Below are 25,824 nucleotides of genomic sequence, written 5' to 3'. Positions count from 1 at the left end.
AGCGCTTTAAGTAATTGTTGTAGGTACTAGGAAGAGTTATTTTCCTAAGCGCTACAGGAGCCTAACAAGAGTCTAGGAGGCGGTTCGCGTGACCAAGTGCTTCGAAGACTCCAGAGTTGCCCTTAGTGGCATGTAATTAGGAAAGTAAAGTAGAAATTGACAAGTGGCTTGTTGCCAAGAAGGGGAGCCTGAGAGCTCATGTAATTGAAATTCACGTTCGAATTTTGTATGTACAGCTTCTACGCTGAACTCATGTACTCCATCTTCTCTCAAGTAATAAAAATCCTTCGGGGGGCCCAGCCCGACGGTTGTCCTGGGCCCTAGTGTCTCTATAGAGAGAGGGAGAGAGGGAGAGCATTTGAGAGTGTTTCCTTGCTGTAATTTATGAGCTGTCGTAAGACTGCACAAGCAAGAAGGTTGAGAACCAGCGAGAGGTTTACAGCTATTGATTCAGTTAGTTGTAAAAATACTGTGAACAGGCACAACCTTTCAAGGGTTTTCCCTTAAGATATTTTCCATTCAAGACGTTTTAGGAATAGGTGCAAAGGTTTATGAGGCAGTATTAACAGAAGAAGTAGCACACAGACTGTGAGTTCCTTACCTCCCCACGACTAGAATTTTTATGCTTTCCAATAGCAGTTCAACATTTCCAAAAATCTCACTTTGCCACAGTTATCCCTACGTTCCTTTCACTCATGAAAAAGATACGATCATGAGATCCAGTACGAAATAGATGCAATAATATTTAATAAGATCTTGTAAGGAAAAACAATTCATTTGCTCCTAATAGAATAATGCTTCAGTTGACAATTATTAAAAAGAAGGTCCATATTGTATCATTACCTTCAGCTTCAGCAACATCTGCAATGGTTTTAAAGAACTCAAGACCCTTCATAAAAGTCTTAGCCTTCCAAGATCTTTGTAGCTTTAAATGGCCAGATTCATTGAGCAAATTCCAGCCAGGCACCTACACAAGGACAAAAATAGGCTTGAATCGAACCTACAAAAGCTTAGACGTATAAAATGTAACCAAGGAAACAACAGAGCTTGTTGCAGAAAAGAGCCAGGCAACTACAAAAGGCACCTTAGATATATAACAAGTACCAAAGAGATGGCAAAGCTTGTCGCAGAGAACAACCAGGCAACTACAAAAGGAAGGAAAAATATTCGTGTTATTTTTTCATGAAAGAGACTTCTATTAAGTATGGAAAAAGCCCCAAGAACAACGTGCTCAAGGCAAGAGTACACCATGCGTAGGATGAGAAAGACCTGAAAAGGTCAAGCCTACTCATCCAAAAATCCCAGTAAAGATCCAGGGCTTGCTGACTGATCCTTCAAGGTGCAGCAATAGTTTGTTAATTTGGGCATGGTGCATGGGTAAAAACGCAGGGGAAATCAATTGAGGCTCCTTAAGAGACCAATGGTGATTCACACCAGGCTGATCTAGGCTGCAGGCTGAAAAACAAGAGCAAAGAAAGCTAGGGAGCTTTCGGAAAAGCTCAACCAAAATCAAGGTTTGATTTTGGAGCTTTCTTTTCACAAGCAAAGAGCCTAGAGCTCTATAAAATCTGTGAATTTCATTAGCACAGCCATAAGTAATTGAACTGTGATTTAAGTGCTGCCCCTCTCTATCATCAACAAGGAATTTCGAACCATTGCATCAGGACCTGAAGAACAGCCCATCTTTCGCAAAGAATTGTAGCTGATTGACTGCTGAAAGGATATGCGGACTGTTGCTGCTACCTCCCTCAGAGCTACAGCAGGGAGACCGGACCTGTCCACGACTGTTTTGGCCTCTACAAAGCCCTTCTTTCCCTCTCTCTTCTCAGTGACTGCCATTGTGCAGATTCCAGCTACTCTTTCTCCTTTCTTCCCTCATCTACTTGCTGAATTCTCTCTTTCTCTCTGCCTCCACATCTCTCTCTTAGTATGGCTTAATAAACTCGCATGCATGAGGAGGCCACAAGCAGCGTACCTCCTCTTGAAGAACCTCAAGGAGAGAGGACGATGAGCTGGAATATGGAGCAGAAAGCATCGTAACAAAGGCACAGCATGCAGAACTAAAGAGCTACTTCGAAACTCAGATGAAGGACTTGAAGGATTTGATGACAGCCCAAACGCAGATAGTCGCATTGCTACAACACTTATCCATTTTCTGATGCTTCAAAAATCCAAATGGCACAAGGGATGTTCAAAGGCAAGGCATTAGCTTGGTGGAGGGGTTTGAAAACGAAGCCAAAGACTTGGGGCTGAATTCAAACAAATGTTTAGAGAGAAGTTCCTTCAACCTGAGGATGATTTTGATCTCCTCACTAAGTTCACACACTGAAACATGGACAAACTACCATTTGAAACCTACCTACAGAAGTTTAGGGACCTACAGTCCAAAGCCTCGTACATGGATCCTGCCACCTTCTATGGGTTTTTCATGAATGTATTGGCAAAAGAACACAAGCTCCAGGTGGAGAAGAACCGAAGCAAGACCTTGAGGGCGCAATTAGATACACCAAGATCTATCATGATACTATGGCAAAAGGGAGTTCTTCACAAAAACCATAGGCTATCACAAATTCCGAGCAAAAGACTTTTAGGAGGGAGAGGCACTTTCGACCTCCTAGGAAAGTGCAGACTCAAAGCCCGAGTCCTTCATAGACTCCAACTGAGGCGATTGCAAAGCACATGAAGAAGGCCGAACAAACCCTTTAGTAAACCTAAAGGAAGGCCGTTGCTTCTTTTGTGGACAAAAGGGGCATATGCAGATGCAGTGTCCAAAGTTGAAGGGCAAGGCAAAGAATGCTTCTTTGACCGAAGGGAACACTATTTGTTCCATTCATACCACTGTCTTAGGTCAAAGTCCTTGCAGGAATGGTTGTAACTTCAAAATGAAGGTGTTCAAACCAAGTGATCTTATACGTATATATGGGTCGATCATGGGTAGGACAACACACATTTAGTTGACTCTCGGAATTCTCACAATTTCTTGAAAACTTCAGTAAAAGTTGGGGGTTCCAACACAACCGAGTGACCATGTCTCCAAGGTGGACATGGCAGCAGGAAAGCAAATATGGGATTGACATGCGATACAACCATTATCTCGATAAGCATGTCGAGCATTCTCTCGGAAGCATGTAAGATACAACCATACTCTCGACAAGCATGTCGAGCATCTCCACATCATGTTAGCAACACTAAGCCGTGAGAAGATGTATGTGAAGGAGTTACAAGCGAGATCTTTCGTAAAGAACTCTTATACCTAGGACAAAAAAAATCCCAATAGGGCATGAGCATGAATCATGAAAGGATCCAAAAGGTGTTGGAGTCGCCTATTCCTCAAACGGTGAAACAACTTCGTGAGTTCCTAGGATTCCCTGTCTTCCTTAAGAAGTCAATGAGGGATTATTTGAAGCTAGTTGTTCCTCCTTAAGCGACATGGACTTCGGTCCAACAGTCCTATCTCCTAGAATGATAACTTGGAAAAGCTTTCCAGACTCTCAAGTTTAAGGTGAAGAAAGCACCTGTATTGGCCTTACCGGATCGCATTGAAGAGCTAAGCTCTATGAGATAGGATATGACCTTTATGTTACAAGAGGGCTATGTAGAACCGATGGTCATTTCAGGTCAGTATTCGCAGCGGGTTCAGATAAGGAGCTCCACACGAATAGACCAAGACTCGGGCCCGAGGTCATACCACCTACTCAGGTGGCGGTTTGTTAGTTCTACATTTGGAATGGCTTACGAATCCAGCGAGAGCATGATGCTGTTTGGGTTGTGGTGGATAGATTGACAAATATTGATAGATTTTTATCACACAAAAACAACTATAAGGGCTATTGAACTAGCAGTTTATTGAGCAATTGTTCAAGCTGTATGGGTTGCCTTGTGATATAGTCAGTGAAAAAGATCCAAAGTTCTCTAGGCACTTCTGGCAGGAAGAGTTTATCAAGTTAGGAACCACCTTGAGTATGAGTTCCGTTGATCATCCTGAGTCTGATGGGCAAACAAAAAGGATGAATTAGGTCTTGGAAGATGTGCTTTGAGCATAGGTGTCCAAGAGACCATCTGATTGAAAAAAGTACATCTCAATGGTGGAATTCACCTACAATATGCTAAGCATACAGCTACTAGTTTTAAGGATTCAAGGATATTCATCTAGATGCAGCTGAGGATTTCTTGCAAGACATGCAAGAGATGTTAGTGACTGCACCTTAGGATAGAGCACAGTTTTATGTTAATAGACCTCGTTCGCCCACATAGTTTTGTGAGGGAATGCGTGTATATTTGTGAATACAAAAGGATTCAAAGACATTATGGACAGGGTTGGTAGGAAAGGTATTCCCTAGGTACTGTTTCAAGGTTATGAGGTTGCATATAAACTAGAACCGCTCCGCATGTAATAGTCCAGTCTTTCATCTCAGTAGACTAAAAGGGGCATTGTGGGGGCTGGAGATACTCTTGTCTCGCCCCACAAACTTATAGAACTTGAGGATTTGACCTATGCTTCAAAAGAACCTGAAAGAGTTGTCGCTTTCGAAGAAAGGAAGCTCAGGAATAAGTAAGTTTCACAGTTCAAAGTTAAGTGGAAGGATAGGTTTGAGGAAGGCTCAACTTGGGAGTCAATTATTCGTTTGCATAAGAATTTTCCCAATTCCATTTAAGACTAAATGCTTAAGGAGGGGAAGAATGTTATGTACCTGGATTCTAATCCTCAGATTAGTGGATTTAAACAACAGGTTAGGGGGCCCTTGGGATTAAGAGAAGCAAGCGAATGTAGGGCTAGAGAACTTAGAACAATAGCAAACGGCAAATTGGTTATATTTAGCCAGGATGCATTTTGGAAAGTGGGATGCTCTTCTATATAATAGTGGCCAAGGCTATTGGATTGGCATTCAATGTGTTGCCACCACTAGATGGTCTGGTCTGGATCGTGAGCCTAGCTTCTTGCCTTCTGCATGGTGGATCATGAGATACTATGATGAAGGTTCCTTGCGGACGAATCTGATAGTATGGGACATCAGATCTATGGGCATAGCCTTATGGGAGTTTGATCTCTAGCCCACGTGCATGAAAGTGGTTAGGAGGCGAGTCGCCTTCTAATCTTTATGTTGTTTTGTTGACTATTTTGGACTATGTCTAGGGTTAGATCCTAGTGGGGATGCCTCACACCATTTGTCCAAGAATCTCTGCCACTGAAATGAAAAAGAAAAGCATCCTAGGCAACTGTCTCAACAGAGTGAAGGACTCCTTCCCTTCCCCTCTTTTTATCTGAGAGTAGCTCCACGATGTTGAAGCCACCCCTGATAATCCACAAGTCTGCAATGGGGGACTGGGATAGCAGTTTCTTTTAAAAAAAGACACGTTCCCCTCTATTATTAGGGGCATAGAGGTTGAGAAGACCACCTTACGTCCATCAATCAAAAGTAAAAGCTTTTGTGCTCTAGACGGAGTAATGATGCCGGGTCAAGCCACAAGAGGAGGAAAGAATCTAAAACTGAAATACAAGTCCCTTTCCTAGTGCCAAAAGTAAGAGACCTAAAAGTGTGACCTAAGTCGTAATTTTTTTGCAATCTATGTCGTCCGACTTGTGTTCCTAATGGATAAAAAGAACGTCAATACGACCCCCAAAACACCTGGATGAAGCTAATTACGAAGCTGCTACATTTGACAGCAATGAGAAACACCACCAAAGCCCTAAATGTTTTAGCTAACAATCCTCATGGAACAACCTCCCCTAACCTTGGCAGAAGCTACTCCCCCTTGCAAAGGGGATCTCTTGGAGTAGTGGAGTGGAGTGAGGAGAGGAACTCTACTCGGGAAAGGATTCCCAAACTAGTGGAGGTTGATGTTCTATCAACATGAACTAAAGGAGCGGTGTTGACAAGCACAAAATCTACCAATCTCCACATGGCTGAAATGGAGCTGGAGCGTGTGAAATCCTTGCCTATCAGAAGTGGCAAAGGGGCAGCCACTCTAGGTTCTCAATTAAGCGTGAGGACTTGTTGTGCAAAAGGAGAGAGGGATCAACGTGAGATGGTGGGCCAAAATCTGAAGGAGAGAGACATCAAGGTGAGATGGTGGGCCAAAATCTAAAGGAGCCAAAATCTGAAGAAGAAGCCCACCGATAGGCCGGCAATGAATCCGAAAGTCTACCATCTCTAATAACAACCCATCTTGGTCGAGGGGTGGTAGGGGCAGGGGGTGCCACAAGAGCATCCTGTGAAAAGGAGACACCACCTGAAGTCTTCTTGGGATTTTTCTTCTTCTTTGGGAAATCTCTAGTGAACTGTATGTACACCCGACACTATTCCTATTGGCCCGCAATCTCGACTCTCTGCCAAAATAGAGAGCGATTTGGTCATTAAAGCATAATGTGGTCATCGGACACATTAGGGTCAACAACAATGACCCTAACTCCCTGTTGGCCTTAACTGCCTTTGCTGCGGAAGAAGGCAAACTAGGTAGAGGAGGGACCTCTGTGACCAAACTGAAAGAGGCTCCAATCGTGGCAAGGAGCCGGTGTTAAATCTCTGGAAGACCAGGTAACCTAATAAACAAAGACATGACCCATCTACCCTCCTCCACTGGGTCGAATCCAAGTGAGTAAGGTGAGAGGAAGATCATCTTGGAGCCAAGTGCTAAAGAGAGAGTCTAAAGCACCATTGCTACAACTCCATGGGAATCAAAGACCACTTCAAAAAAACCTTCCCCCAACAAACAAACGTCAGAAAGGTGTGAAGAGAGGTCAGAAGAAGGGCAGCAAGCATCTAGTCCCTATCCTAAGTCCTAGAGGGGTGGGACCCATGGATGCATGCAAAGAGGGTAGTGGAACTCTCAAGCTCCACATCCTTTTGAAGCTGCTGCGGCAGCTTGTCTTTGGAAAAAGTGCATGCTCTCATGGCTGGTGGAATGGTTCGCTGAATGGGTAGCCATTCTCAACTAGAACAACTTAAAACTTTTTGGAGGTCCTTCCGTCCATTGAAATCTCCGATGGAATATACTCGATAACCGGATTTCCTGTGCAAGCATCACTTGGAAAGAGAAAAGAAGAAGAAAGAATAGAAGGAGTGAGAGTGAGAGAATGGGGGAGTAGAGTGTGTGTGAGGGTGAGTGTGAGTGTGAGTGTGAGTGTGCATGTGAGTGTAAGTGTGAATGTGAATTGCGGGAGAAGTAACCACAAAGAAAATTCTGCAAGCAGGCTTATGGTGGCCAACCATGCAGAAGAATGCACGCGTGTGTGTGAGTGTGAGTGTGAGTGTGTGAATGTGATGTGTGTGTGTGTGTGTGTGTGTGTGTGTGTAAGAGAGTAGGCTGAGAGGTAGAGTAGGCTGGAAATATGGGCGAAACTGCAGAGAAGAATGGGAGGAGAAGCAGAAATGCAGAAACAGAAGTTCAGAGCAGAAGTGCAGAGAGGAACGAGAGGTGTATGGGAAGGGCAGATGATAAGTGGAAAAGCAGTACACACAGGGAAGAAGAAAGAGAGAAAGTGGAAGTGCAGCATTGGAGATGCAGAAAAAGGTTCAGAGGGCACATCGGATAGTACGAGCAGGGAAAAAGTTCGAGGGAGAGGATGTACGAGCAGCACAAAATGGGAGGGACAGGATGTGCCGGCCGGCAGAGGGGATCAAAGGAAAAGAAGGACACAGTACGGGCAGGGTGGAGAGGGTGCATCGCAAATGACATGGAAGAGCAGCAGCTCCAGCCGTGATTAAGTACAACAGCTTCTTGTGAGGACAAATACTGGTCTCAATCCAATGTGGAAACTAAATGTTCAATACATTATACACAGGAGACTTGAGAGCTTGCCCCATACAAAATACGATGATCGCAAATGGGAGGATTTCCAAGCAGCTATCCCTCCAGATGCCTCTGCCCCAAAAGAAAACTACTTGAACTGACACATTTGCAGCTCTGGCATCCAAAATGCCCTTACCTCAGAAGGCATTTATTTTCTCACAAACATGAACTGCCATTGTTTATGTGTTTCAAGCACCAAGATGTGCAGACCAAGCAGCCAATAAAAGCGGATATTGCAGAGGTTCAAGAAATTAGATTGAAAATGTTTTTCATACCCCTTTAGGCAAAGACTGAGGTGCATTGTATGCATCCAAGATTGTGACTGTCTCTCTTTCTGTGAGCCTGTGATTTTTCTCTACATCTATACACTGCCCTTGCATTGTTAATCTGCCTATATCAATGGCTGCTTGAAATGCTTTGTCCCACAACAGCCTCTGACTTGGTTAAATGTCTTAATTTCTAGCTTCTAATAGCTCTCACAATAGAAAGCTAATTCCCTAATGTGCTAACAATGGAAATTTTCCATTTTACTTTATGATGATCGCCCATTTATGAGGAAGACCTCAAAGAATCATTTCACTAAGCAATGTAGCACACCTTTTCCAAAAGTACTTTAGCAGACTCCTCGTCCATAGGCCTCAATTCTTTTGAATTACATGGCACACATTTCTTCTTTCCCAAATCGACATTTGTATCTGTAATTTGTACAAACAAAATTATTTCCAGGCATCTGCAGAGCATAAATGAATACATTTTATTTACAATAAAGACAATCCTGAAGACTCTCTTCTTCAGCGTGACCAACTAGTCATCACGCACTCTACCATTATCCTACTCTCTGTCCCCCAGTTTTTTGAACTCTTTGAGCAGATCGCACCTCTTGCCACCCTATTGTCCTTCCCTTTCCATTTTTCCCTGATTCTCCCCATTTTCTTTCCTATAAAATCTCTATTAAGTACGAAAGAACCAATACATGAGTACAAAGACTCAAGATATCAATACACCATGAAAAACATGACAGAGCCAAGAAAGTGGCTGAAAACGCCAAAACAAACCAAAGGGAAAATCAGAGAAGGAAAGGGCTGTGTCTCCATTCTCTAAAAAATTCCCCCTCTTTGCAATTGTTAATCTAAAAGAGCCCTGAATCCTCAGCCATGTATCCATCAATGTATGCATAATGTTAATCCAGACGCAACAAAAAGTTTGAAAGGATGGACTTGTATGCTCTCTAGTGCCTTTGTGCATATAGCTCTCCAAATGTGCCAGGCTGTAATACTAGTAATGGTCTCCCAGCTCATATCCACTGGTTTTCAAGATGGTCTAAAGAGGGAAACTGGAACAATGTCCATATGACAGAATTGAATAGCATGATGGTGAACCTTGATAGCCCATAATAAGTATACACTCTCATACAATACCTGAGGCCTAGTCAAGGACACCCAGGCTGCTAAATCTGAAGAAGCAAGACACATAGTGGAGGAGATGAATCTAGCCATAAGCGCTGTAATCCTTCCCCAAATAATCGTGACCTGTCTGCACTCTCAAAGGCAATCCTGGATAAACAGTGAGCACCGTGGGCCTGAAGGATTTGCTTTGAAAGCCTCCCTCCAATTATTAATTGCAAATCCTTGATGAATAGAAAGACAAAAGAAAGGAGAAATATTTCAAGTCCTCAGGAATCTCCAATGCCTCCTCCAAAAGCATCTCTGTAAATTCACCTCTCCCAATGAGATGTTCTAGAGGGTCTCTAGTCTCTAGATGAATCTGAAATTTCTTGACATTTCCCTCTGGTCGCCCTCCTCTTCTCCTCCGCCTTCAATCTCTGCTCCCCTGCACGATCAACTCCCCTCTCCCTGGTCCCTTCACAGCCCGCTGCTCCACATTCGCTGCTTTTCTTCCCATTGCTCTCCCTCCGCCTTCTGTTTTGCCTCCCTCCTCAAACCCCCGCCTTCCTTTCCTGCCTCTTTGCCTCCCTCTTCTCGTCGTACAGCTTGTATGGCATCCATTTGGCGCTACAGCCCCTGCTCTCAGCCCAGTGCCTTCCGCTTCTGCTTCACTCCTCTCTTCTCCTCTCCACCTCTCCCATCCTCCCCTCTTCCTCCACCTCTCCCTCTCCCCATCCTCCCTACTTCCTTTCTTGGCTTTCCCTCCCCTCGCAAGCCCTCAACCTTTTAGTGTTTTAGTTTTCCTCAAGTCTTGCACAGCAGGCGACCTTTTGTTAAAGTTCAAGTCAGCCTCCCACCTCAAGATCGGCGAATGGCTACTCATTCAACCAACTCTTCTTCCCGCCTCACTAGCCACAAGAATGTGTTTCAGATGAGAAGAGGTGTAACAGAAAAGTTCCACTACCTTTTTTCTCGCTATCCATGAATCCCACCCTTCAAGAAGTCAAGCTCGCAATCAGATGCTCTCTGCCTTACCTCCTAACCTCTCCAAGCACTTATTGTTATGCTCTAGCCGAGGTAGCATGACCTCGGAAGAATCAGTCGACATTTCCCTTAAAGGATCTATGTTTGTAATTATTTGTTTGCGCTTCATGTAAATGATCGGGAGGGAATTAATGTCAAGGTCCTAGGTGAGGGTTGATAGCACCAGACTAGGTGGATCTAAGGCTAAGGGCCTAATGCAAGGAATGTGCCTAGGGGCAAAGGATATTAATGCATCCCAAGAGAGGGGTAAAATGTTGCATTAGGAAGGCCCTGTGATGATGACATGTGGCATCTAGATCCATCTAGGGAGATGGGGCTTGTTGAAGCTAGAGAGAGAAGAGAATGTGGGATTCACGTAATGTTTTCTGATTGGTAATTCTCTATCAGCTTGTATGCTTCAGCAAGGTTGGCTAGGAGGAAAGAATTGGTGCTGCTCCCGTGATCTGCAGTAGGAAATAGATGTCTGTTTAACATTTGGTATCAGAGCTCAAGGCAAGGATTAGAGAGACGATCTGGGTGACGGAAGACCAGAGTTTCAAGAAAAGGCGTGGAGCTATGTCATCGAAGGACCAGAGCGCCAAATCAACGGAGAGTCCATGCGGAGTATTAGACAAAGATCGACGTGAGCGCGGGATCCGTGAAGTGCATGGGAGCGTGGAGCGATTCGGCTGCTCATAACCTCCACGCGACGGACAGACTGGATCGGCGTTGCGACGTGACGACGAAATTGTTGGCGCTGCCCGTGGTCTATGACGAAAGGAAGGCTTATTGTTAACCTTCCAGCGGGGGATCCCGTAAGGCAGTTGACGAAACGCAGGTTAAGAAGGACGGACTAGCGGGGTAGATGGACGCACGGGTGGTGGTTCGTGAACGGGGAGGCCTACAACGCGATGCGTGATCGTTGAACTTTGGAGTGGACGACAGGCTTGGAGCACAGAGGTGACGCAGAACAGCGTGGTGGCTCGTGTGCATCTTCGAGGAGATTTGTGGATGGGCGATCCGTAGCCAAAGAACGTAGGCTGCAGGCTTCGCGATATCTGCATACATGATTTGCCAATAGATAGAAGTTAGTGTTTGACTTGATTCCCTCAGACAGATTTCGATCAGACAGCTACGCCTTGGCAGACAAAAAGAGGAGCGAACAAGATCAGGGAGCACTTTATCTATTTTCCCTTTTGCTTTTCGTCATTCCTATTTTGTCAGAAGCAGTTTACGCTTTTGCGGTTGTAGCAGAGTTTGCGGTTTATGATGCTATAGCAGGGACGGATTATGCCCGTGCATATGCCTGTGTGTTTCAATCAGAGTTAGTTTGCAAGAATTTCCCTAGTATAGAGAAAAGCGGGAATGGATATATGCATGTGTCAAATGCCTAGTCAGGGTGCATGTGGGATTGCAGGTATTCCCTAGTATAGGGAATTGTGTCGGAGTGTCAGTACACTGAATTGCATCAGTTTGTAAATACAGTTTTCTAGCAGTTTTTTTTTTTTTTTAAAGAAAAAAAAACAAAACAAAACACCCATTAAACTGAATGGAAGCAGAAGAAGGGGCTTCCAAGAGGGACCCTGGTGAGTCAAGAGTCCGGCCGACCCAGCAGGTGTCGTGCCCAGTAGCTCACACCTTATCTGGCAGGATTGCATTGCTTGAGGATGCCTTGCAACAGTTATTAGCGCAGCAGTTACAGGCCAATGCAGGGCAGTCTGAACTTAGGAGAGCGATACACAGTATGTCTGCTAGACCTTCTCGAGATGAGAAGGGAAAGGCTCCAATGGAACCGGAGTCTAGTGTCCATACGGTCGAGCCTAGGAAGGCTAAAGTGCCAAATATTGCCAATTACACGCCTGAAAAGTATTCTGGTCGGATGAACGACCGTAGTTCCGATGTCATTGAGACCAGGTTACACAAATGGGACGAGGCGTTCGCCATTTGTGAAATCAAAAATGACATCAAGAAGATCCGTGAGGCCATCCACATGTTTAGTGAGGCAGCAGATCGGTGGTGGATTAAACAACAAAAAGATGGTATAGCATCCACTACCTGGGAGGGGTTTAAAAGAGAATTCAGGAAACACTTCTTACCTCCTAACCAAGCATCCCGAGCTTGGGATCAATATAGGAACCTTCGTCAGAGAAATTTATCGGTGGCAGAATACACTGATAAGTTTCGAGAGAGTGTAATGAAGGTTGATGAACCCCTGCCTCAATCAATCCAAGTGAAAGATTTCATATTTGGATTGAATGATCGAATAAAAATGGAAGTTCGGGCTAAGTACGCGAACACGTTAGATGATGCAATAGCCATAGCCCTGAACTATGAAGATGCCAAGGGCAGCAGGCCAAGTGGGTTTGCACAGGTCGGAACCCAGTATGGGTATCCGAAGAAATCTGGGTTTAAGAAGAAATGGATTAGTAGAGGGAGTGGTTCTCAACCGAGTGGTCAAGCCAAGCAGGCGAAACCAACTGAAACTCCTAAACCAAGTACCACCATTGGAGTGAAGAGGAAAGTAACCCCAATGGCAGCCCGGGCTTGGTCTAAGTCTCCCTTAAACCCAGGATAAAGGGAAAAAGCGAGGAGAGAAGGCTTATGTTTTGGTTGCCTTCAGCCTCATGAGTGGAAGGATTGTCCACGTAACAAAGATCGTCGGATGGCTGAGATGGTGGTCTCAGAATGCGACGTGGAGATGGAGGGAAGTCCCAGAGCGGAAGAGATGCAGATTCAGCTAACGGGATCTTCTCAGAGGTTAGTACCTTGTTTGTTATGTGTGTCTGTTGCTAAGCTAGTAATGAGTGCACCTGATAACATCCTATCTAAGCCCGCAGCAACGGGGTATACAGCCTTTAATGATACGGAGTTAATTAAAATGAAAGGGCAAGTGGCCAATCATGATGTCATTGTGTTGTTTGACTCGGCGTCAACTCACAATGTGATTAACTCCAAGCTCGTGAAGACGCTGAAATTAAAGACAAGTCCATCTGACTATGCGTATACAGTCAGGATGGCAAATGGAAGTTCAACTGAAGTATGGGACCAAAGGGTTACCCAGTTGGAGCTTCGTATTCAGAACTATGCTGAGAAGCTTGATTTTGAAATGACCAAGCTTGCTCATGCGGATATAGCCCTGGGTATGGCGTGGCATTCTAGGAAGAATCCAGCCATTGATTGGAAAAAGCACGTATATCAATTCAAGATGAATGATGTGCTTTATGTCTTGCGAGGTGAGAAAGATATACCTCAGGGACCGCTGGTTTCCGTGATGAAAATCCGAAAAGCTCAAGAAGAGTTTTTATTCCTTTGCACAGCATCGGTAGAGCCGGTTGATGATTCTTCGGCTAGCACTGATGTTACGCAAAGTGGTGAGATGGCCAAGCTGGCTAATCTTATAACAGAGGAGTTCTCTGAATGTTTTAGGGATGAACTACCTTATGGGTTACCTCCAGTGCGGAATGTTCAGCATAAAATTGAACTGATTCCGGGGGCAGAACCTGTAAATAGACCTCCCTATAGAATGAGTTTTACTGAAGAGGCGGAGGTGCGTAGACAACTGGAAGAATACCTCAAGTTGGGGCAGATTCAACCAAGTTTCTCACCTTTTGCTTCGCCAGTGATATTAAAGAAGAAAAAGAATGATACGTTTCGCCTCTATATAGATTACAGAGCATTAAATAATATCACTGTTAAGCACAGGTATCCGATGGCTCGGATTGATGATTTGCTAGATGCATTACATGGAGCCGTGATTTTCAGCAAGATAGATCTTAAGTGTGGCTACCATCAGATCCGGATTAGAGCCGAGGATGTGCATAAAACCGCTTTCAGAAGCAGGTTTGGTCATTATGAGTTTTTGGTAATGCCCTTCGGACTTACCAATGCTCCGGCTACATTCATCATGCTTATGAACGATTTACTACGTCCGTATATCGGAAAGTTTGTAGTACATTTTATTGACGATATCCTGATATTCAGTAAAAGTATTACTGAGCATCATGAACACTTAAGTGGGAGAGTATTTCCATGGACTTTATTATAGGGCTGTCTACAACACAAGGAGGATATGATTCTATCCTTGTAGTGGTTGATCGTCTAACCAAGATGGTTCACTTCATTCCGACTAGAGAGTCTGTTAGTGCCCCGCAAGTGGCGGAATTATTCATTAGACATATATTTCGTCTGAATGGATTGCCTAGATCCATAGTGTCAGACAGAGATGTTAGATTTACCGGTCATTTTTGGACAGCGGTATTTGAGACACTAAGGACTGAGTTGGGAATGAGTAGTGGGGATCATCCTGAGACGGATGGTCAGACGGAGAGAGTCAACCAGACTTTAGAGGATATGCTGAGAGCATATGTGTCATTGAGGCAACATACATGGAACAAGTGGTTGCCATTGTTGGAGTTTGCCTACAATGATAGAAAACATTCCTCTGCAGGGTTCAGTCCATTTGAGCTGAACTATGGTTATAGACCAACAAATCCAACTATAGTTGGAGTACCTCAGAAAGTGCCTAGTGCCGCGAACTTTGTAGTTCAGATGCAGGAGATGCTAGCACATGCGAGATCTAATATCCGCCAGGCTATGGATAGAGCCAAGGTGTATGCGGATGAAAACCGGTCTATAAGAGTATTTAAGAAAGGAGAAAAAGTTTTTCTCAGAGTTCCTTCGCACTCGAAGTCGTTGACTTCAGGAGAGTGTGCTAAGTTATCACCTCAATACTGTGGGCCGTGGTTAATTCTAAAGAGAATAGGCAAGGTAGCCTATAAATTAGAATTGCCACAGGGATGTAAGGTACACCCGGTTTTTCATGTTTCGCGCTTAAAGAAATTTTTACATACAGGTGACTCACTAATCGAAGGTGTGGTTTTGTTTCAGGAGATAGAGGATAATGCGAGGCGCAAACCAACAAGAATCCTGGGCCGAGGAACAATGCAAATACGAAATCGAAAAATACCCACGGTGTTGGTTGCATGGCATGGTCAGCCTCTATCCGAAGCTACCTGGGAATCCGTATACCAGTTGCGGAGAGTGTTCCCAGATTTTATCATCAAGGACGCTGATGTCTAAAGAGGGAAGGAATGTTACGCTCTAGCTGAGGTAGCATGACCTCGGAAGAATCAGTCGACATTTCCCTTAAAGGATCTATGTTTGTAATTATTTGTTTGCGCTTCATGTAAATGATCGGGAGGGAATTAATGTCAAGGTCCTAGGTGAGGGTTGATAGCACCAGACTAGGTGGATCTAAGGCTAAGGGCCTAATGCTAGGAATGTGCCTAGGGGCAAAGGATATTAATGCATCCCAAGAGAGGGCTGAAATGTTGCATTAGGAAGGCCCTGTGATGATGACATGTGGCATCTAGATCCATCTAGGGAGATGGGGCTTGTTGAAGCTAGAGAGAGAAGAGAATGTGGGATTCACGTAATGTTTTCTGATTGGTAATTCTCTGTCAGCTTGTATGCTTCAGCAAGGTTGGCTGGGAGGAAAGAATTGGTGCTGCTCCCGTGATCTGCAGTAGGAAATAGATGTGTGTTTTACACTTATCTGATGTTCCACTCTTGGGTAGAGGTTTCTTTCTAGTGGTCTTTGAAACCAACCCGTGCTCTCTCTTAAGAAAATTGCATGATTTAACTTAATTTGCAGGAGGAAATGGCAAGGTATAATTGAATGACGATTGTGGAAGCGACTCTTTTTTCAGAGAGCATTACATAGATGGCACTTGATGCTAAAAACATAAATATAACTTTGCTTCAAAGAAAAGTGCACAAGATTGAGGGGCCAGGACACGCGCCCCCCCCCCCCCCCTTTATCCAGGCTCTCTTTTATTCAGGAGATATTAAACCAAGGTGTAAATCCAATTTACAAACTTTGAGACCAAACTTTTGCAAGACTTAGGACTAGACAAAGACTATGCACATTGCATGGACCAATGACTCAGAAGTGAGTATTTACAACTGAACAATGACTCAGCAAGACTAAGGGAGCAAGAATTCAGTGGCTTTCCAATCCGAGGGCTCTCCAATCCCTAAGGAAATGATTCCACTGATACTACACATTAGCAACTTCCAAACAAAGCTTAAAATTTGCAGAAATACTTCTAGTCCTAGATGCAACTTCGAATGCCAAGAAAACACTGCTTTATCTCAAGTCTTGAAGAGAAAAGTAGCTAGAATGCACAGGATAGCTTTCACCACAAAAGGGAACAGTTGGAGTTGCAAAAATCTGCCAAAGAGATGCTGAAACTGTAGAGAGAGAAAAGCTGCAGTACAGAAAGAAGACTAATGGCAGAGGAGAGAGAAAGCTAATGCTGCTCCAAAGGAGGGAGGATGGAGAGGACGATCTGCTGCAGCAAAGGGGAGAGAGTGGTAGGGAAAATCAGCTAGTGTTCTGAGAGAGAGCTCTGCAGTAGAGGGAGAAAGACTGCTGCTGCAAGGAAGAGGAAAGAGAAGACTGCTGCTAGAGAGAGAATGTTGCTGGCCCAAGGATGAGGCTGGGGTTTTGCTGCATCCAAGGAGAAAGAAGGAGGCTGATCCACGAGTTTTGAAGTGTGGGAATTAGGAGAGGAGCCTCTTTTTTATAGATATAGGAGGCCTTTTTGCTAAGGGAGAAAAGTTGTGCCCCTTTTTGGAAAGGGAGAAAAGTCGTGTCCCTTTTTGGTAAGGGAGAAAGAGCTATGCCCTGTTTTAGAAAACAAGAAAGTGTTGGCCTCATTTGGAAAGCATGGAAAAGTCCATACCACCTCATAGATGGCCAAGTCAGACTGCCATATCAGCTTGCCACATCAGCATGATTCATCCTAAGACTAGAATCGAAAAATTGTGATAACTTCGTTATATAATTCATATTTCACTTCTGATTTCACCGTTGGAATCCTAACAACTAGCTCTACAACTTCACGATTTTGGATCGGAATGAAATTCTTGCTATTTGCGAAGACTCGAAATATCGAACCGATATACTCCAAAGGCAGTTTGGTTGGCTTTCTCAGACAACTTATAAGCCATTAGTTTGTCATCTTATTTTACTCTTGCATATTCATAGGCCCACACCGAAGGCTTTTATAAATATTCTCTTCTCATAGTGGCTGGGTCGGTATTAAATCTGTGCATTTGATTGGTCCCGATTTCGGGTACTCACGTGTGGTGTGGTTTCTGATATCCCTCTTGGAAGAGGGCATCTCTCTTGTGGGTCACTAATGCCCATAGCCCCAAGCCAAGGGGCCCACCTTCAAATGCTAGACCCTAAGCCATCTAGTACCTGACTGAGCAGTAGGAAAACATTTGCATTCTATGTGAAACACATACTAGATTAAATTTCTTGCACTAGATAAATAACTTAAACAACAAAAGAAAAATGTGCATAAAGAAAACTACCAAACAAGTGGATACAACTTCTGTAGAAAGGTGACAGTTTTTTATTCAGAAAACATCGCAGCACAAGTGCTTCAGGCTAGACCTCTCCCCTTAGACACGAACGAGTGTTGCTTGAAGCTCTTGGGCTATTGCATTATCCATCCTTTACAACTCATACCTTCTTCAGTTCAAAACTTCATCCCCTAGTTCCCCTGATTCTCCTATTTCTTCTTCTTTGTCCTCAGAAGACTTTGAAACTTAATCTAGAAAAATGGGTGCTGGCTAGCTTCCTTTAGATCCTTTTGATTTTCTTGTGGAGAAGTAGGATCCAAATGTTGTATCAACTAATGTGACTTCCAATGTAGCTAAAGAGTTGGAGAGACTCTCAGCCCCGGCAGATTTTTGCAAGGGCACTCAAGTTAGGGTAGTGTCAAACCAAAAATGTATTTTCCCACATGATCCTTCTTAGGCTTCAATATTTTTGCAAGGGCACTCAAGTTAGGATAGTGTCAAACCAAAAATGTATTTTCCCACATGATCCTTCTAAGGCTTCAATATTTCAACCATAGAAGAGGACCACTCAAGTCTAAGGCACTGCTAACATGAAATTCATTTGATGACTTGCGATACCTCTATAAAGTTATCAACCCTATCCAGGGCCTGATTAGCTATGTCTTTGCATGTGTTTTGCAAACCTATGCCACTGCACTCTCCTTCAGAGGTAAAGTTGTCTCAATGGGTCCATTTCCTATCGAAGGCCTAGGAAGCTATGTCTTTGTTGTTTGAGCTAGCTTTCTTTCCATATCATAGCACTCTCCCAAGAGACTTTCAGCACATTTTTGGACTTGTGTAAAGAAGAGCATGCATGACTCTCCTTTTATGCATGGGCACTTCTAGTTTCACGTGTCAATGATACCCACACATGCAAAGCTTGCTTGTGGCAAGCATGCACACTTCTACTTGTGCATGTCGCATCCATGGCTGCTACTTGTCAAAAAGAGACATGTAGAAGCCATGCAATGCATGTATGAAACACTAATGATCCAGCATGAGACTGCATGTTGCCCACATGGCAAATCAGGCACAAGCATGTAATCCAAAAGTACACTATAATGCAGCCCTCAACTAAACAGCAGGTAGGCGACCAAAATCATCCAGAAGGACAGCGCTCCATGCATGTCTAGCATGTCCTCAAAGGTGTGAATATGATGGGCATGGAGATTGCACATGGGGAGGTATATGCGGATGACTTGCTTGTAGGATGGGACCTCATCCGGATTAAAAACTATCTCATTGCGGATATTTAGTTGCTACTCTTCCCATGTCGGCTGCTGTTCAAGAATGTCCCTCAATAATGATCAAGAGCTAGAAAAAATGGATGGAGGCCACAACAATTGGGTACGGGACTTTGGCATATGTATCAATAAACTGCTGCATCTGGAAGGTGAGACCATATGCCATGGCGGCTGGTGGAAAGTCGAAGAATGTTTCTGTTGACGATCCCGCACTACCTCTGGAGCTGCCGTAGCGCAGCAAGGATCTAGATGGGAGCCCTCAGGATCATGACCCATATGCAGAGTCTTCGGAGGGACTACACTTGGGGGATGGTGGCCTAGTTGACTGAGGGAGGACACGCGTTCCAGATTGATGAGATCTCCCCAACTTACCGGATACAGGGTCAGAGCATTCAGAGGATTGAGCTCCATGAGGCGGTCCCTCCTGATAGCCTGGTTCCTCCTCCTCCTTCAGAGGACAGCATATGGGAGGTAGTAGCCAGTATCACTACGTGGAACATTTGGGTTGCTCGCTGCAGTCTGGTGATGGGTGAGCATCCAATTCCACTCTCGGCTACCCTAGTCGCCATCTGGCAGGATATCATCTACACCCTCCGCTCCACCTGGGAGCGTGGGAGCTCACACTCTAGGGCAACGGTCGCGAGGCGTGCTCGTTTTTGCAAGGCTTGGCCTGCAAGGGTTTTTTACATTTTCACTCCGCGAGGGATTCGTTGGTTGTATAGTCCCCCTCCCACCTGGCTGTTAGCCCCAATACCAGAGATCCCCTAGGCAGTGAACTAGGTTTCTCTGGAACAGGCCGTTTTTTTTTTCAGCCTTTTCCCGGTTTTTTCCATACTCAACACCTTCGGGGCTGCTGTTTTGTACGAAGTTTTTCAAGCATTAATAGAAGGTTCTTTTCTGTGGGGAAAAAAAAAGAAGAAAGTCAAAGAATGGAAAATTGTATATTACATTGGGATTGTTATCCCATATTTGCCAGAGTACACTCCATTTTTATCTGCGGCGTAGGGGCATATAAGTCAAATGGATCTGGCGGGCTTGGCAAGCATTGCAATAGATTCTCCAATACTCAAGCTTTTTCAAAAATGGAATCCTCAAAGAGGGCTGTAGACTGGCATCTGTATCTGTGGGGCACAACTTGGGGATCTGGATTTGTATACACTCCGCGGGCCTCTAGTTTATTAGATGCCTGCCACTTAATGTCGACTACCTTGAGATCAAAACTCTATAATTTGCCCTTCCATAGGATTAGATTGGTCAGGTCCTCCAAGGGTCTGTATTTGTGCAACACATGGTACCACCTAGGACGTTGGGCAAAATTTCTTCCAAAATAGTATGGACCTATTGTAGTGTGAATTCATGTTGCAGGTCATGTTCTGAGGACCCAATGTGCATGTTGGTAGAGGGCTATGAAGTGGATGGTTGTGTAGATGAGGAGGAGGTGATGGGGTTGGGAAATTTTAGATATGTATTGAGAGGGAAGCGGGTGGGCAGTTAATATTAGGGGAGGGGTGTGGTAATTGAGAAGTATTGGGATCGGCCGTGGAATTGAAAATTGCTATAGCTATATCAGCTTCTTCCTTATTAAGGAGTCTAGGGTAGGTGACATGCTCAGTTTCAATTTTTCAAAACGTCTGAAACCTTCCTCGAGCATGCATTGCATGGCTTCTAGAATTTTATTTTATAACACAATAATGCCAACCGGGTGGTATTGGGTAACCTTGTTGGCCAAAAGATAATATAAGTTTGGTGTGCTTTCTCTCTACTCCATTCTTGCAACCACCCGAGGCCTTTGGCCACCAAATGCAGAGTGCAAGCCCATGGCAAGAGGTCGCAAGGTTTAACGAGTTGTAAAACTTTGGCTCCTGTGGGAAAAAGCGAGGATTCCATGATACACCTACACCAATTGTGAAAATTTAGGATAATAGGGTGAAGTGGTAAGTTTTGGATGTCTAGGTGTTCAGCAACTTTAAGGTCACCGTGAAAGAAAGCCATGGCCAAAATTGGGTGGGTGTGAAGGGGAATGGTGGCACATCACATCCAAAATCTAGGTTAGGGGAAGTGGATTGGTGAGGTCGAGGTGGTACTAGATGTAGGTTGGGGGAAGTGGATTGGTGAGGTCGAGATGGTAGTGGAGGGAGGTGAGCCTAAGGATATTGAAGTGAAATTGGAAGGTATCTTCCATTGTGCGGGGCTATAAGTTATGTGTGCTGTGGAGACCTCTAGGACCTGCTCATACTCCAATTCTTTTTTACTATCAAGTTTGATCTCCTCCGTTGTATATCTGTTTCTCTTCCGAGCGATGGATGAGAAAAAACAATTATTGGATTCCATTGCAAGCAGATTAAAAAGCTATTTTGCCTCTCCAGATATGCGTAACATTGCCCAGTGGTGCAATGGAGGTTGTAACTACAATTACACATTGGAGCCTCTTCAATATTAGGGAGCAGCTTAATGTCATAGGAGGTGAGGATATTAATGATGCAGAATTCAAGGTGAAAAGTAGAATGATTTGAATGTGAATGGAGTCCAAGATCCTCATAGAGACGGATTAGGAAATTGATAATATATACATTATTTAAAAAAACAAGCCTTGTAGGCATGTTAGCCCTTTGTTCTTGGAGCAGTTTGTCATTCTTCTTGGATGAAAAGAAATCATTGTTTGGTAATCTCAATCCAAATCTTTTGTAAATTGAAATGGAGAAGTGTTTTGATCACAATGTGTCTTGCAATGCATTATTGACATGGCTTTCTTCCCATCCTTGTTGAAAGGTTTTATATATGCAAGTCCCAAAAATATATCTTAGTGGATAAAAATGTATTCAATACAGACTTATAAAAGTAATAAAAACATAAAATCCTATACATCAAATAAAGTGGGGGAAAAGGGGGGACTTTGAAGTGTTTGTATGTGCAAGGCTGCCCGGGCCTTCTCTACACCATTTTGTAATGTTCTACTTAGCTTTGGCAATTTGAATGAGGAGCATATCTATCTTTTCTAGCGGTCTCCTCTAGGGTTTCCCCGATTGCTTGGAGACTTAGTACAAGGCCCCTCTCTAGATCGAGCTCCTATGTGAGCTGACGGATTCTTTGTTGTGCTTGGGCCCCTGTAGTGGCTTCCTCTAAAAGAGTCTCTTGTTGCCGCTTGAAGATATTATCAGCCGTCTGAGTGTCCTAGACAAATAACTCCATAAACCACTCTCCATTAAAGCAACTTGAGCCAGTGTCTCCTCCCTTAATTGCTTGTACTTTGTGAGTGAGCCGTATGCAGGGTTGGCACAATGCCCCAGGGCTTCCTGAACTTCAATCCAGTTGGTGGAGGAAGGGGCTATCAATTCCATTACTAGGGCCTTGCACTTGAAAGATGACAGCAAAGCGAGGCCAATTACCTTGAGATGTCCCTACTACTACTAGTGAGTACTTGGGCTATCTGAGTCATTCGCCTCTGTTCTGGCCCTTGTTCGAGTCTGGAAGAAGCCTGTCCAGCAATTCACCTCTATCCTGGCCCTCCAATCACTTGTTCAAGTCAGCAAACAATCCTCTACCAAGCTATCCATCGATTACGCAGGAGCGATTGCTTTGCTGAAACCTTGAAAGACTCGTTCATTTGGAGGATCTTAAGACTTATATCCCCCATGAAACGAACCGAATGCAATTCTGGATTATCAGGAAAAATCACTTAGGAATAGGAGTATCCTAAGTTCCTTATTAAATGGAAGGATTGCTCTGATGATGATAAAACTAATTTTTGGACTTTCTCACCCAAAACTTCCTAGTGTAAGTTAGTTTTGAGTTGGGAGGATGTTATTTCCCCTTCAGGACATAATATGAGCTGGCACTAGAATGAGGTTAGGTCTTAGCAAATGACCCATTTAAAGGGGTCCTTTAGAGTAAGTTAACTCTAACTAGGTATACTACACCCGGTATTCAGGTACCTTTCAATAGGGACACCCTTGGGTGAGTCTATAAATATGAGCCATGGGCTCATATTTGGGAATCCAATAAGGATGGACTCAATGGGACATCAAGACTTAGAGCAGGCCTAAGCCTAGTCAATCCCTATACCTAAACTTGTTCTATGGTATGGGATGTAGATGCTTGGGAGAGGACAAGTTTCAATATGTAAATGTGACACTTGCTTCATAACCTATGTATAGAATTCTTGGGCATAGATTCGGCCTAAGCTCCAACTAGGTCATGCTATCACAAAGCCATATATATCCCTACAAATAAAGAGGAAAATATTTTATGACTTTGGTCAAAGAGTACTGACTCCGGTCAAAGAGTACTGACTTCGGTCAAATTGAATTGACTTCCGTCAACTAGAAAAAGTTCTCTTTGACTATTTTTACTTAGTTGCACAGTGGGGACGCCAATAGAGGACTAGGATTAGTCCAGAGAACTATAATGCATGCATTGACTAACCTTTAATGGGTGAAGCATGTTTGCGGTAGGTTTTTGAAGAGCGCAAAAATCCCTATGTTATAATGCGTAAGGATATGCAAAAGTGGACATCCAACTCCTAGGGGCCACAAGTGCAAAAGTGGCTCTTTTTAGACAGGACTTCAAAAAATTAGAAGGCAGCTCGCTTCTACTTGTGAGGCGGGGTGTGAGGCGGGGCCGATTTTGAGAGCGATTCAGCTCAGTTGTAGTGGCAATTAGATCTGGTTTCTTCCCTGAGCTCCGTGCATGATAAACTTTGTAACAAGCTATGGAATTCTGAAATAAAAACCTTCAAATGCAGGACCGGGGGGGGGGGGGGGGGGGGGTAGCCCTTATTTTTGGCCCCGTGCATGTGCGTGTGTGTGTGGCCTTTTCCCTCACCCCCTCTTTCATAAACAGTGATACTAGAAGAATGCTGCTGTTTTTCCACCAGACGAATTTATAAGGTGCATGTACTCTTGTGAACCTCAAAATTTGAGTTGTTCAATGGCAGTAGTCTGCTCTGAATTGATTAGGATTGCTGCGAACTATGGAGTTCTGCTCTATGACTTGCTGAAAGAGTGCTGCGATTTAGGGTTTGGAGTTGTTTACAGTGCTATGATGTATTAGAGCAGAGATTCACCACTTTCCTTGGTGGTGGCTATCCTAGGCTGAGAGAATTCTAGAGCAGGTGGTCGACATCCAAAGGAGCAGGCAGGGACGGAGAGGGAGGCTGAACTTTGTAACAAGCTATTGTTTTCTGGAATAAAAACCTTGGGGAGGGGGGGGGGAGATGGGGGCGGGGTGGGCAGCCCTTATTTCTGGCCCCTAGTCTTTCCCCTCACCCCCTCTTTTAATTGGAAGTGATGCTAGAAGAATGCTATTATTTTTCCACCAGACAAATTTATACAGTGCCTATACTCCTTGTGAACCTTGAAATTCGTGTTGTTCCGTGGAGATAGTCTGCTGCGAAGTGATTAGGATTGCTGCAAACTGTGGAGTTCTGCTCTGTGACTTGCTGAAAGAGTGCTTTGATTTAAGGTTTAGAGCTGTTTACAGTAGGATGTATCAGAGCAAGGATTCATCACTTGCCTTGGTGGTGGCGATACTAGGCTGAGAGGATTCTGTAGCAGGTGGTCGATGTCCAGAGGAGCAGGCAGGGAGAGACCGTGACTTATTAAAAGAGTGCTGCAATTTAGGGTTTGGAGCTGTTTACAGAGGTATGATGTGTCAGAGCAGAGGTTCACCACTTTCCTTGGTGGATGGTCCTAGGCTGAGAGAATTCTACAACAGGTGGTCGACGTCTAGAGGAGTAGGCAGGGAGAGATAGGAGCAGAGAAGTCAGTTCTACCACAAAGGGGTTTGCGTAGATAGCACTCGCTCTTGATTTCACAATCTTTTGTGGAGGAGAGAACCCTTGGCACAGCTTTTGAATCAGTTTCAATATTGATTTTTTGTAGCCAACAAAGCTAAGCCCTTGACCTAGCTGATCGCCTGGGCAGTGATTCGACCTATCCAGGTGTGGGAGCAGATTGTGATTTTGTTGTCTAAGGAGCAATTCGAAATTCAGAACAGCTTGTCTAATGGCAAGACCGGGAGAGCATGGAAGTTTGTGTTAGATATCAATGCTCCACTCTCGTGTAACTACGTGGGAACCAGCTACTCTACTTGTAAGCCCCCCATATGAGGAGAAGGCATTTGAGTAGCTCGGTTATCCGATAGGTCCTGGTTTGGACACCAGATGGGGGCCATGTGTGGCCTGATGGCTGGACGGCTTCAAATAGAGTTGGCACACTGCCAACTAGGCTACATGCAAGTGTGGGAAGGCATCCCATGACTGACCGCACTGAGGGTGGACGGAGCATTTCCCGGGGCAGCCCACTCTCGCGTTGCAGGGCCCGTTTGGAGCCCCAGATGATCCCGGATGGCTCTGGGCCGAACAGAGACAATAGGTTAGTTGCTCTATTTTGCGCCATGGTTCTAACGTGTGGTCAGTGGCCTATTTCGGGACCGACCTCCAGTCGGCTGTTTTGGCCCGACTGGGTCGGTCTCCCAATTGGGTCTAACCGACTACGACTGGTGGCTATATAAGAGCAAGCTTGTGAAGCCCATATTCATCACTCGCTACAGCAACCCTGATTCCTTAGCATTCAGCCTCCGTCCTCTATTGTTTCCAGCACACCATCGAAGCTCCTACACAAGAGCGCATGGCTGAGAGGCAGCGCCATCTATTGTATCAGTTTTACAATAATCAAATTTTTTATTCTCCATACTATCTGCTTTTCTCTCTTGCATACGAGATCCTGTTATCTGTTGAGCACAGACGTTGTATTATTTTCTTACATAGTATCAGAGCTTGGGCTCTAGTAAGAAGATTTGGTAGTGTGTTTCTGTTTGCGAGTAGATTGTGAGAGATGGCCCAGCCCGCAAGACTACGAATCCCACCGTTCGGCGAAAGCGAAAAGTTGGGCGGCACTAACTATCCACTCTAGAAGTTCAAGATGAAGACCATCCTAAGCGCATACAAGCTTTGGGATACTGCTACTGGG

The 25,824-nt window shown here is 44.4% G+C and overlaps 1 protein-coding gene across 4 annotated transcripts in view; it reads right to left on the bottom strand.

Annotated features, from left to right (window-relative positions):
- The window catches only part of LOC147885054 (Transcriptional coactivator/pterin dehydratase), a 92,319-nt gene that overhangs the window by 45,783 nt on the left and 20,712 nt on the right, over window positions 1–25,824 (bottom strand). For 3 of the 4 annotated variants that reach the window (XM_087397737.1, XM_087397739.1, XM_087397738.1), the window contains exons 3-4: window positions 8,389–8,486; window positions 844–967 (exon numbers count right to left, since the gene is read on the bottom strand). In XM_087397737.1, coding sequence (XP_087253863.1) covers window positions 844–967; window positions 8,389–8,486 — 222 coding nt within the window. The remainder of the gene's footprint in view (window positions 1–843; window positions 968–8,388; window positions 8,487–25,824) is intronic. The other variant, XM_087397740.1, reaches the window with a different exon arrangement.

Source organism: Dipteris shenzhenensis, chromosome 26 (assembly GCF_047967505.1).
Source record: "Dipteris shenzhenensis isolate YYH24624 ecotype China chromosome 26, Dip_SZ_1.0, whole genome shotgun sequence".
In the NCBI taxonomy this organism is placed as follows: domain Eukaryota; kingdom Viridiplantae; phylum Streptophyta; class Polypodiopsida; order Gleicheniales; family Dipteridaceae; genus Dipteris; species Dipteris shenzhenensis.
This window is presented reverse-complemented; position numbering and strand designations above follow the sequence as displayed.